The 13,180-nt window shown below is 35.3% G+C and overlaps 1 protein-coding gene across 10 annotated transcripts in view; it reads left to right on the forward strand.

Moving 5' to 3' along the window:
- SLIT2 (slit guidance ligand 2) overlaps nucleotides 1-13,180 on the forward strand; it is a 260,339-nt gene that overhangs the window by 15,903 nt on the left and 231,256 nt on the right. For all 10 annotated transcript variants that reach the window (XM_068188773.1, XM_068188767.1, XM_068188775.1 and 7 more), the window contains exon 4: nucleotides 5,451-5,522. In XM_068188773.1, coding sequence (XP_068044874.1) covers nucleotides 5,451-5,522 — 72 coding nt within the window. The remainder of the gene's footprint in view (nucleotides 1-5,450; nucleotides 5,523-13,180) is intronic.

Raw genomic sequence — 13,180 nt, forward strand, 5'->3', positions numbered from 1 at the left:
AATCACTTATTCTGATGTCTGTTATTCTCACTCTGTATATTAGAGTAAAATTTTTGGACATCATACTTAAACCAGCCCTTGGCAATGATTTGGGTGCTGTGCACTAGCTTTCTGTTTTGAAGTACTTGGATAATTTTGTAGGTGGCTTCTGTATTTCCTGAACTCATAAAGCCTGAACTAATGTTAGACCTTCTCAGAGGATGCATATCCCTGGGATGCATCTTGAAACTACTTAAGGAGCTTTGTGGGCTCAGTTGTGAGTAGAAAGTGCTCCTGTGTGAACACGCAGAGGTTTGATTACTGACACGTTCTTCCATTTTAAATTGAAATGTAATGTAAACAGGCTTTTATGCTTTTAAAGTTTATGTATATTTTGCAAATGAGTTTCATTGAGCTGTTACATGCTATTTTTAAATGAGTGTAATAGTTATTTCCTCTGCTGACAAACAGAAGGTGTGGATATGCTCCTTTGAAGAATACAATTTCTAAGCTGTATGTGTGCTACTATGTGCAGATAGTGTATTTACTTCTCTAGGCTAGCTTTGAAGGAGGAGTGAAAAATAATGAATTCTACTGTCAATAATCTTTGTGAGCTGGAAGCATTCAGTCATTTTTTCCTGAAGCAGTGGCAGTGGGATAAAATGCATCTGTGCCTGTATTTAGGGTTTTGGAAGGCTCTCATTCTCTATGCACCCAACGGGATAGGCTGTTTCTAATTAAAGACCACAGCTGATTTATAACTTACTTGGAACAGCTTTTAACTTCGATCAGCTCTCAAGTTATCTTTGAGGGCTTCTTTTGTCCTACAGGGTCTATGGGTAGAATTGCATCTACTTGAACTAAAATCCATTGGAAACTTACTTAGGTGGGACAAAAGAGCAGCCTTCCACTACTTGTGAGGTGGTTATGAGAAACCTCAAGCCAGGCTCATTGCTGTCGTAAGCCAACAAGCATAAATCAAAGTGGGAAGTGTAGCTGCAGGTAAGGGCAAAACTTCTTCACTGGGAGGACAATCAAGAACTGGAACAGCTCATTTTCCCAGAGAGGCTCTACAGTCTCCTACGCCTTCTCTGGCTGTATGTAGTTGATACAGTGGGATCAGAAACAAGTTACAGTGAAGGCTGTAACAAGTCTGAAACAAATGGGTGTGAATTATAGCAATTGCAGATGATTACACTGTACCCAGTGCAATCAAGATTTTTTTTTTTCTCCCTTCCTCCTCTGTGCATGATTGCTACTGGATCATAGTTATTGTGGCATGAAAACTTGAGAGACACATCAGGATGGATTGTAGCATGGCCAGACTTCAGTGGGTTAGGATATGTTGCTACTGGGAACATAGTGTGCTCTCCCTGCAGTGTGCCTCTATCTGTCATCATCTACATGTACTCTGGCTGCATGCAGAAGACAAGTAAAACAAATTTCAACTGTTCAAGTAAAACAGACAATTTCAACTAAAATAGCCTATTGTTCAGAACCACTAGCTCAAATCTAGCCACATTTTTTTGTTTACCTTAATGTTGTCTTCTTCAAAGAGTTACTTATTCTTTGTCAGGTCTTACTTTTTATCTTATTTTCAATCTGGTATTGAACTTCCTTTAATGAGTATTTTCATCTGCTTATTTGTCAAAGGTATTTTTTCTTTGTCCTTAAATCCTTTTGTATACTTCTGCCATCATTTTACTTTGAAGATGCTTTTCTAGTCTTTACTGTGTCTAGAAGACTGAGCTCTGGGAGTTTTAAATTGAAGTATTTGAAATACTTTGTATACTTTAGGTAGTAGGTGGACTTTGCTTGAATTCATTGTGAAGAGCTCGAAAATTTACCTGCCCAAACTCTTTCTAAAGAGAGAGAAAGGGGATCGTATCTTTTTCATTCACTCTTGTTTCAGTCTGTTTGTACGTTCTGGATAGGTATTATTTCAGACAAAATGAAGCATCAGGTCACCTGAAAAAGGGGACCTGTTGGGGAACTATGTAAAATAGTGAACCATTTAAAAATAGTAATGTATTTTCTGGACTCCTTGTGTGGCTCTTTCCAAAGATTAGAAACTCTTCATGGTGACTGTTGAATGGGAAACCGTTGTCTACTGTGATACCAGGCTGTTGTTTCAGACTTGCTCTGCATACATTTTTCCCATTCACTTACATTTTCATATTTTTTTAGACAGCACTACCTACTGTAGTCTTGAAAAATGTATTTCAGTGAAATCTAGTTTTTAAAATTTCCATATAGAAAACTCAGCCAATTTACTCTTTTAAAAGCATCTGCTATAACTTGTTAGGTGTTAAGAGTAGCTGAAGTCTCTTTTAGAAGTATAGTAAAAGTTGTATTTCCCAATATTGCCTTTATGAAAATTAGTTATGTTTTATCTTCTTGGTCACAGACAATAAGGAATAGTCAAATTTTTGGTAGAGAAAGCTTAGTTCTAAAAGAATATTCATGGAATGGGATAAAGCTATTTAAAGTAAAAGTTGCAAAATGAATAAGGGATCAGTAATTTTTGTATTCCTTCAATCTATGTAGTGCTCAAAGAACAAATATTTTAGTCTTGTGAAAGGCAAAGTAAAATCATGTGTTGAAACACCAATTTGAAGCTCCAAGCTCACGGGGTAGAAACTGTTGAGACATGAGGGTGGTGCTGTTTATTGCTAGTTTTAATTAATGCAACTTGATTTACTGTCCAAAACTTAGATTTGAAAGTCTGTAGAGTGTGGGGTATGTGAAGTACAGGTAATAACAGAAACTCCTGATCGAAGGTGTTACCTCTTTGTGTAAGATGCTAAGTAGCAGAGCAAGTGTTTCGCCTGTGAAGTATCCTTCTGAGTGATCCTGTGTGTCCTTGTGAGACTGCATTTAGTCCTTGTGAGACTCCCATTTAGAAAGGCAGCCTGCCTGATTAACTTGATCATCAATTAATATTATGTCATTGTACTTGAGAGGCTTTTATGTAATATACGAAACTTCTACAAAAATACAGATACTGAGTAGTTTCATTGCCCTTTCAGTAACAGCTCATCATTATGGTCTAAACTTAAGAGATTTATTAAGCAGTATCAACAGAGATTTTTGTCCTGAAAAACTGATTAGAAACTGACTTTTTAGTCTTTACCCTACATGCTTTTCCATGTAATTTTGGATCTGTAAAAATGGACTTAGAGGTTTAAATGTTTATTTAGCTAAGAGAAGCAGTGAACAAACTTTACTTATTTTTTTTTAATATTTTGTTGATTTGTTTCATTTTGAAAAATGAATTGCAAATATAACTTAGTTTAAAACAATTGTTTTCTACTTCAGTTTTGTGGTCTCAGCATATACTTTTATACATAAATTTACTAAAGGTCAGAAAATGTCTATTTATAAATTATTTTGTTTTGAAAATGCAGTAGATGCAGAAGCAGTAAAATGTATCACTTTCTTGTATTTATTTTGGGATGGTTTTTATTTTAAGTAGTGTTCAAATCTGAAGTCTTCCAGTAGTCATTAAATTATAGCTCTTTCTTTTATATGGACGATTTTCGTTCTACTAATTTGGACATGTGACTTGCAAGATCACAATCTAGATTTTTTTTTTTGTTGTTGTTGCTGGATTGAGATTGTTTTTCCTAATTATTAAAATGCATTGTCACTCAGCTTTCTTATCCCAGTAGTTTAGTCTTTTATTTTTTGGTCTTTCATTTTAGTCTTTCATTTTCTTTCACTCTTAGTTTGTTTTTTTTTTTTTTAACTCTCTAAATGTGTGATTTAAGTTTCTTCTACTTAGAGAAATCAGGATTTCTGATGGTTGACTAACAGAAGAGAACCTGAAATTAACCCTGGATAATTATGGTTATCTAGAAATCAAGAAGCTGACTGCTTGCTTATGATTTGAAGTGTGGTGGCAACCCTCTGTGTGCATAAAAATATTTCTCAGATTATTTCACTCTCATCAGTAGTAATGTTGAGTTTTAAGGGAGGAAAAACTAAGTGAACTAAACCATAGAGCTATGTAAAATTTGATTTTGAATGTCTCTATGTATCTACATGGGAATTTCTGGAAAAACCTTTAAACTGGAAAGACTGTTATATGAAACAACATTTATGAGAAATTAGCCCAGAGAGGCTAAACAGTTAATTATTTGGATTCAGCTCTAAGACTAACAAACAGGAAAATCTGAGCCTTTATGAAATTCTAAAACTTTCAATTTTTCAAGACTGATGCCCAGTGTATTTTTTCACCTTGTGGAATGTATTGATAGCAGTTCATTGATGTGGTGTAACCACTGTAATGATTATATTTATAGATATATGTGTGTGTATATATATATGTGTATATATATATATATATATGTGTGTGTATATATATATCTATCAGATAGTCCCATGCAGTCTGGTTTCCATGAGTGCCTTGAATTATTGAGGGATCGTGCATTGCAAACTGTGACCTGTGATAAATTTTATGGGACACAACAGTTTTTTCTAGTCGGTTGCTTTGCTTGAATGGCAGGTGGCACATGTGGTGGATGCATTTGTTAAAAAACAACCAAAAAGCTGTTTTGAACTTGACTTCTTGACTGGGATGACTGTATGCTCCAGGGCTGTCACACACAGTAGAAAGAATAATCTGTATCGTATGTTTAGAAAAAAACATGAAGATAGAATATATTTGCCTTGGCTAGTGGTTGTTCTGTGGACTATGGGTATAACACAGAGAGCTTTGATCTTGTCACCTCAGGCTGAGCAGCTGTGACCCTGGTCAGAATGCTCAGTGAGAATCTTCACAGACAAATGAGCACCTTCCAAAATTCATTTGCATTTTTTTCTGTTGTACACTGTCTTATATACAACTGATTTGAGTTCTGTTTCTTTATTTTAGCTTCCTCAAAGTTCTTGTCTTTACAGTTAAAGAGAAAAAACTTCATGAAAAAACATCCTTGTAATGCCAGATATAAGCTGTGACTTCTATTTGATCAGGGTTTCTGTAATAGCTTCCTTTGCTTTTTAAAATTTATATAAATAGGTTATATGGATCATTAGACATAATATTATCCTGTTACTGAAAGTGTATACATTTGATACATGCTCCCTTGAACCTTTTCATGATCACAAAATGTCTGTCTGGTCCATTATACTAAGAGGACCATAGAGTTGGTAGGGAATTGAATTTACACTGCTGATTTTGTATTTTTAGCTTTCATGTTGTTTATGTAGGATGGAGTCCTGACTTAGTGATTGGTTCACACTGCAGAGATTCAAAATCTTTCATAAAATAGGTAATATGGTCTGTTGGGGGAAACCAGAAAATGTAATTAGTCCATGGTAAATTTACTACTGGACCATGTCTCCGCTAATGGACCTTTCTGGTCTTTAAAATCAGCTTGTTACAGCACTGGGATTCCAACTCAAAGTGGTTTCATTGCATTGCTGTAGCATTTGTAATTTAACACAAGTTTTTCTTTTTCTTTCCAAAGGCGCCTAAACAGAAATAACCTCCAGTTGCTTTCTGAGCTGCTCTTTCTGGGGACGCCGAAGTTATACAGGCTGTAAGTAGGCACAGCCTAATAATTATTATTTGGCAAAATTTGAATTTGTTCTGTTATTGTGTCTTGCATTACAGTTTTTATCTTTTGCCTCACATCAGGCTAGAATGTGTCTTGGAACATTGGTATTTTGTTTAAACTGAGTACTTTCTTTGACTGCTTTGCAAGATTTTTTTAAAATTTTGTTTTACGTCTAGTTCAGATACTGATACTTGTATGAGAATATTGTAATTTATTCCCACTTCTGTAAGGAAGTTTTTCTGAAGGAATACTTTGATTTTCCTTTTCTCCTGTTTGGTTTTTTAAAAATTGTTTCTGTCTTAAAAGAACTAAAAAATGCCTGTGGAGATTCTGATCCAGAGATGCAGCACTGTATAAGCACTTTGGTTTTGTGATGTTCTGCTTTTGTGGCTATACACACTTGGCCAGAAAAATGATAACATTGGCAAATGCTAGGTCTGTAGAGAAGTCTCTCCTGTGTCCTTTCACAGAGAAAACAAAGCTAGTAACTCAATCTCTGGGAAGAAAAAATGATGAAATGCTTTACCTTAAATAAAAATGACAACAAATCGAGGAATGAGGTTTTTGTTTTGATTGTGTTACTTGATTTGATAATGTTTTACTCTAGGCGGTATTTTAACATTGTCCTTTTTAAGAAGCCACTTAATTCTGTTGCAGTTGAAATGTGGAATAAAGTTTAGAATCTGGTTTGAATAAAATAAATTGTAAGGTGCCTTTAAGTTACAGTATGTGTTATGGGAGGGATAACACATGACAGGCTTTTGCAGAGTTGTACCAGTTCAGCCTGTTTTAATTTAGATGTATGTTTGATACATTTCTTCAGACTCCAGGTGAGATTTCTGCTGTCAAAATTGCTGGTTAATACTGGGTTTCATCACTTGCGTGCTTGAAAAAAGAAAAGTGAAGTCGGAGGAAAACGGGATTCCTCTTGTTTCCCCTTTAGCATATGGAATTATGTTTGAGAACAAATGTGATGCTTTTATTTTTAGTTGGTTTTTATTTTACTATTGTGAAATAATAGTTATTTTCTCCCTTCTTATAGCAATATACAATAGCAAACTGAAAATTACTCCTATTATTGTAAACATTTATTTTGGTGTATTTTGTTTTATTCCACTGCCTTAGATGTATATTTTGCTTCCTGAAATTCCCTGTAGATCTAATGAGTTTTTAAATGACTAGGCCAGAAAGCTGCTGAAGGCTTTTTTCCTGACAAACAAAAATATTTTGCTCTTCTGAAATATTAGAATATATTCAAATATTGAATTGTATATTAACAATTGAGTCTCTTATAATTTCCCTCAGCTGGGATAAAGACATTACCTTTATCAGGATGGAGATTAAAGGGATTTATGGTCATTTTATTATTCCACCAACAATGTAATGGTTGCTACCTAGATACATATATAATACAAATGAGCCATAATTTGCAGGCAAAAAATGGGTATTCACTTCAGTCAAAATCATATTTGAATATATTTATTTCAGAATTGTGTATTTGATAGACGCTAGTCTTAAATTTATAATGGCCTTTGACAAAAAGCACACAAGTGCTCATAGTGGATATGGAGGAAAATAAGAGATCATTGGCTTCACAGTATTAAGTTTCCTCTGCCTCAGGGTTATTGTTGATCAGACCATGAAAGTGAATGTCTGGTTATAATGTATTCATGTTTAAAAGAAAATATGAATGGTAGTAAAAAATTACAGCTGCTTAGTGCTAAATTTGTAATTAAAAAATGCCAGGCCAACAAAGGCACCGATGTTAGTAAAATGTTTGTGGTTAGTTTCCAGATAATATGTAACTTGTTCCCTTTGAAGAGTATAAAGTGATTTGGTTTTTTATGTGTATCATTGTATAGGCTTAGATGTATTTACATCGAAATAAATATTTTTATAAGGAGAATTAAAGTTCTCTAAACATGATCAATTATATATAATTTTTTTTTTGCTTTGGGTTTAGTATTTATTTTTGGCATTTAACAGCTAATCAAACAATGTGTGTACTGCGAGGTTTCAACATACTATTGAGCTTCTGTGAATAATAATTACCATTTGACCCTTGGCTGTAAATGAGATGCCAGGTGAAGAAGCACATATGCTTGTTGTGTAGGCTAAATGCAATATAAAAGAAAGAGGTTGCACTGTATCTGAATTATGATTCGACACAGTTGGTTGCCGCCAGTGGCCGGCTATGCTTTCCCTTTGCTGTCTGCTCCAATTTCTCTTTGGACGGGTTGAGAGAGCACTGCATGTTCAGGTCAAGATGTTTGCCTAGAAATAGTAGTACAGTTGCAGCTGTGTTTGCTGGAGCAGGAGACTAGTTTAAATAGCATTACCATTTATCCAGTCCATTAACAGAACTCTGTAAAATAATACCAACTCTGCATAAACTACAGGACAGTGTAATAAAATTACAAGCACTTGTTGACAGATGGGAAGTGTAAGTAAAGGAAAGCAATAGGCTGAGAATTTAAAAGAGAAAGTGCATTATTTTATGTGTCTAAAGACACTTAAGTTCAAAGGTAGTTAAATTATTTTTCAGGCTACTTTCTTTCCAGTTTAGCAGCCTTCCAAGAAATCTCCTGGAACTAGTTAAAATGGATAATTTTAGTCAAAACAGAGGCTGATTTTCCCATTAATAGCTATCTACAAAGGTGTTTTGACATAAATATTTCAGTAGGAAGTAGTTAATGCCAAAAATAGTATGAAGAGTGCTGTAGGGTATATTAATTTCACTTTGCAAGCAATCTCTTAAAGCACAATATACATGAACCTCTGTTTTGATGCAGTACCATTAAAATAAAGGTGCTGTTTGAAATCCCCTGGGATGATAATTTAAGTTCTTGCTCAACAAGTAGTGTTGCTGCAAGGAGGAGCATTTTTGGGTGACCTGTATGCCCACTCATGCTACGTTGTGTAAAGTTAGGGATGGCACCTTAGCACAGACAATGACCACAGCCTAGTGAGTGCTTAGCTGAGGCAAATAGATTTTGACTGCTTACTTTGGCTGGTTAGATCACAGTTCATTGATTGCTGTTTGCTGCAGGATACCGAGCTGCTGCTTGGACCCAAGCTGTTTGAAAACTCAGTTTTAAAAAATACCTTTTTTAATCAGTGGCATGTAAAGGTTATTGAATTACATGCACAAAGCTTGTCCCTTCCGATCTACATTTGTTGTGCTTGGAATGTGGTTAAGTTTCTGTACTGACTAATATACGTATAAGTTAGGCAATGTTGGCCTTGAAAAAAAAAATCAACCTTTGTAGTGAATGTTGTCTTATATATGTTTTTCTTTTACTATGTGTACTTGAAGGTACACACTGTGAATATTTCTCCTCTAAAGGGAAAAACCTCCAAAACTTAATGTAGTCTGATTAATAAACATCAATTTTGAGATGGCTGTTAGTCACTAAAAAAATTCCTAACAGCAAATAATTACAGGGAAAAAGTACTAAACATCAAAAAAACTTAAAAAAATTATCTTAGGCCAGAACAACAGCGGCAGCAGCAACAACAAAACATGCCTTGCGGGGGGCCCTTGCAAAAATTCCTCCTGAATTAATTTCTGCCAGCTATGATTAAAGTGTGTGGTACTAGATGTGTCAGACACCATAGTTCTCTGCTTCATTTTACTCTTGGCCTCTTTGGCCCTTGCCACAATAAATCCCACAATGGTTAGGCAGGAATTGCAGGTTGCAGTTGCCAGGGTTACGGTTGTCCGGCCGCACCATCATTACTCATCCCGGCCGGCAGCCGCGGCCCGGGCAGCTTCTCCCGCTGCCTCTCGGGCAGCTGCTGGAGGTGCCGCTTGCATCACTTGCTGAGCTTTGTTTTGCTTTTACTTCTGCCGAGAGAGAAAAAACCGAAAAAAACCGTAAAACCACATCAGATAGGAAGGGAAAAAGGTAGTAAGATGGTGCGTGTAAGGCGCTAGAGTAAGGACTTGAAAATATTTTTAAGTGCTGGACTCCCTATTCAGTGCAATACAGCACCTATTGTTGAGGTGTAATTTATGATTTTGTCATATTTCTTTTAACAGTAATCATGGCAAGTGAGACTATGGTCATAATTTTGTAGAAAAGACACTTCAGTCTGAATCCATTTTAACAACTCAATAAAAGAATCACTCATTAGAAAAATGCTCATTAGCTCAAAGCCTCTGAAATATTCCAACTGCAAACAACTGCTCTGGTTAAATCCAATGAGGAGCAAAAATAAGTTTCCCCTTTTCAAAAGCCAATATTGAAGAATTTTTCTCCTTTTGAGAGTAGATTGTTAATGGAACTGCTGTCAGGTAAGTGCAGTGGGTTTGTTTCCACTATGCTGCAATAATATTACAGTGTGGTCCACTTTATTGCAGAGGTGGGCTGAATGGACAAAAAAATGACGAAACAGTTTTTCACACATGAATTATGAAGCTGCCTTGTAGCTATATGCTCCCCAGGATAGTGTGTTGAGGTGTTTTACTCACTTGTTTGAGTTTTTATGATTTGGTATGGTGTGTTCTAGCAGCATGCACACAAGGCAACTCCATTTTTTTTTTCATGTTATAGAATTAAGTCTTATCATTTTAGGGCTAAATGAAAGCAAATAAGTCTTCCTTATATGGTGTCAGTCTGGCTTGTGTTTTGACTTGTATTTTTTTTTAATCACAATTGCTTAGTTCAACTACAAGAATGTTTGAATTGTTTTATCTAGCCAATTAAGTTCAGTTGGCAAGAATGTAGTTATTGTACTGCTAATTAGTTTTTTAATACTAGCATTATTTTGTTAGCACTGCTTTCAAACTGACTATAGTTCTCAGAATGTAACTATATTTCAAAATTATTATTTAGCGAAGACATATGGCATATTAGGATAGGTATAAATGAGTGTAGGTATATGGCTTGGTGGTATTGTAAGCCAGCAATTAAAAAGATATTTTCAATATATGAGTAATTACTAATCTTCTTCGCAGTGTGCAAGCACACTTACTAGTTTGCTGCATCACTGCATTTTTGCTAACAGGAGGTCTTATTGCCCCAGGATGGAATGTTTTCAGGGTGAATGTGGTCCCTTATGCTGCATGGCCACTGCCAGTTACATTGCTGGGAGTGGATTTTTGTATAATCCCAGTCAGTAGACAGACAGGCCTATCTAAAAAGTAAAAGAATTATTGTGTATTAAAAATATGCTTGTTAAGGTTTATTGCCTGTGAGAATAAACCTAAGTAACTGAGAACATGTTGTCTCTCTGCTAGGTTTGTAATACCTAATTTCTGGCATTAATTTCTGGCACAGAAGAACTAGGAGATAAACTTTTGTGAGACATTATAAAAACTGTTACTTCTGTTACCTGCTCATTTTTAATATAAAGACAAAAGAGAATTGTGAGCTCAAATGCTTTATACAGTTTGACTTGCATGTTCACCTTTTTTCTGGTCCTACGACCACTTGCTTCTACTTTAAGCTTTCATTCTCTGCTATAATGTTTCAAAATTGAAAATTCTGTCATCTCAAGGTACTGAGTAAAACAAAAAACACCACTGTAGCTTTGCTTCAGACATAAGCATTACTGATATGGCAGAATGGCATTTTAGAGATTTTGGAAGTGTTGCAAAAATGCTTACAATTCATCAGGTAATTGATTTTTTAGCAAAGGAACAAGTATTGCTTATATGCATTTGGTGTACAACTTGCAGTAGCTATATCCTAGCAACAGCAAACATTCAGCCTTAGATTCAGCTGAGTGGAAATGTTGATAGAACCAGAATGAACTTTTGAAATGTAGTTAGAAAAATAAAAGTGAAATGAGTTATCACTCTGTGCAATTATCGGACTTCAGACTTCACTATGTTACTCTTCCTGCCCTTTGTTATAGAATCTCTTAATCTCTTGGCCTTTCCTGAGCTATGCTTTCTTTTGGATTTGCATGTCACCTGCTATTGTGCTGTGCAGGAAAAAAAATGGTGTACCAAATATACAGAAATCAAGTCAATTGTTGTTACTGGAAGTAATAGTATGAGATTTTTGAAATTGGAAACAAACTATTTTATTGTGAAATGATGCTCCCTATATGGATGTTTATATTTTTTACTTTTGAGATAATTGGAAGCTGTCTTTGAATTGTGTTTGAATTTTCCTTTATTTCTTTAATCATAAAAGCATAATTTTGTTGATTGTTTACAAGTGGTATTTCTTTTGCTATGGGATAAAATGGTTAAATGGATGGACTGCTGGGGCTGTAAACTAATTCTGATCTGGGCAGATCACTAACTCTTTATGTAAGCTGCAATAGTAAGTGATATAGTTGACTAATTTCAGCAAAAGGCATCTATAGGGATATCCATGAGTTGGACTTTGATCCTCATGGGTCCCTCCCCACTCAGATTACTCTGTGATTCTGTGATGCTAATAATTTTTGGGTTTTTTTATTAGAACAAACACTCCAAAACTGTTCAGTCACTTTTAACCTTAATTGGAAATTTATGTTAAACATCAAACAAACAAAAATATGGCTTACAGCAATTCTTCTCAACCAACATAAATATCTATGTTATTTAAAAATTGTTATGCTATTTACTGCTGGCATTTAAATATGTGAAAACATGAATCATAATAATTACTCAAGCCATAGCTCTATTTAAATAGTGTGGTGGTATTCAGAGCAATTGAGAGGTCTACTTTAGCTATTGTGGTTTTGGTACTTTGACACTAAACATAAATAATTATCCTCTGTGTTTTTGTTGGAATCATAGCAGTTAAAGCTAAGAATTGTGCTTGAATACAAAAATGAAAGTGGCTGGTTTTGGATCACCTGTGATCATATTCATGTCCAGTCTGAATCAGTCCCTGGGTTGTTCCTGGGGGGATTGACCTTGAAAGCTTTGGCAAATTATGATACCGGAAATCATTTAGTCAGGAGTTAAGTAAAAAACTGAAATCCAGTGAAAGAAGTAATGAAAAGTAAAAAAGCATGTCAGAGGAATTGCCATTATTATGTGGTGCAGAAACATGGTGCGAAATGTTATAAGGAGGACATCTGTAAGGCTTGGCTTGCACAGAGTGGACATTTTAAGTGCAGCCATGTCATCTTGATTAAAAAAAAGAACAGAAAAGAGGAATAAATCAAGCCAAGGGAAAATCTGAAAGTATAGAGGCTTGTCCCTGTGATGGTAGGTTTCTTCTACAAGTGGAAGATTAAAGCCTAAAGTAACTGAATAGCTGAGAAAAGTCCAAAGAAAAGTTGATTGCTTCCCCTCCAAGAGTTCCAATTGATTGAAAAAAGCCTAATTTAAAGTTCTGTTTGTTCTGTGTCTTAAACCATCAGAATTTTCTTTTAAAACTGGGGGAATGCTCTGGAAGAGAAAGAATCCAAGGATAAAAAGTCATTGCAGGCCAACAATTGTTCCTAATCCTCACAAAATGCTGGAGAAATTAAATTTATTCTTTATTGCTCAAAGTGTTACCTAGGTCACTGGGCGATGGGAAAATTGAACTGGAAGTCGAGTAGGCACAATCTTTGTTTTGTGTCTAGATGCTTAACCTTAGACACGACAAGGCATCTTAGTGTGTTGTGGGAACCTGGTTCAGAGTATTAACACCAGGACGTTTATTACCCTGGATTTATAATGGGCTATGCTGTCAGCAGATGAAAAT

The sequence above is a fragment of the Anomalospiza imberbis genome, chromosome 4, assembly GCF_031753505.1.
Source record: "Anomalospiza imberbis isolate Cuckoo-Finch-1a 21T00152 chromosome 4, ASM3175350v1, whole genome shotgun sequence".
In the NCBI taxonomy this organism is placed as follows: Eukaryota; Metazoa; Chordata; class Aves; order Passeriformes; family Viduidae; genus Anomalospiza; species Anomalospiza imberbis.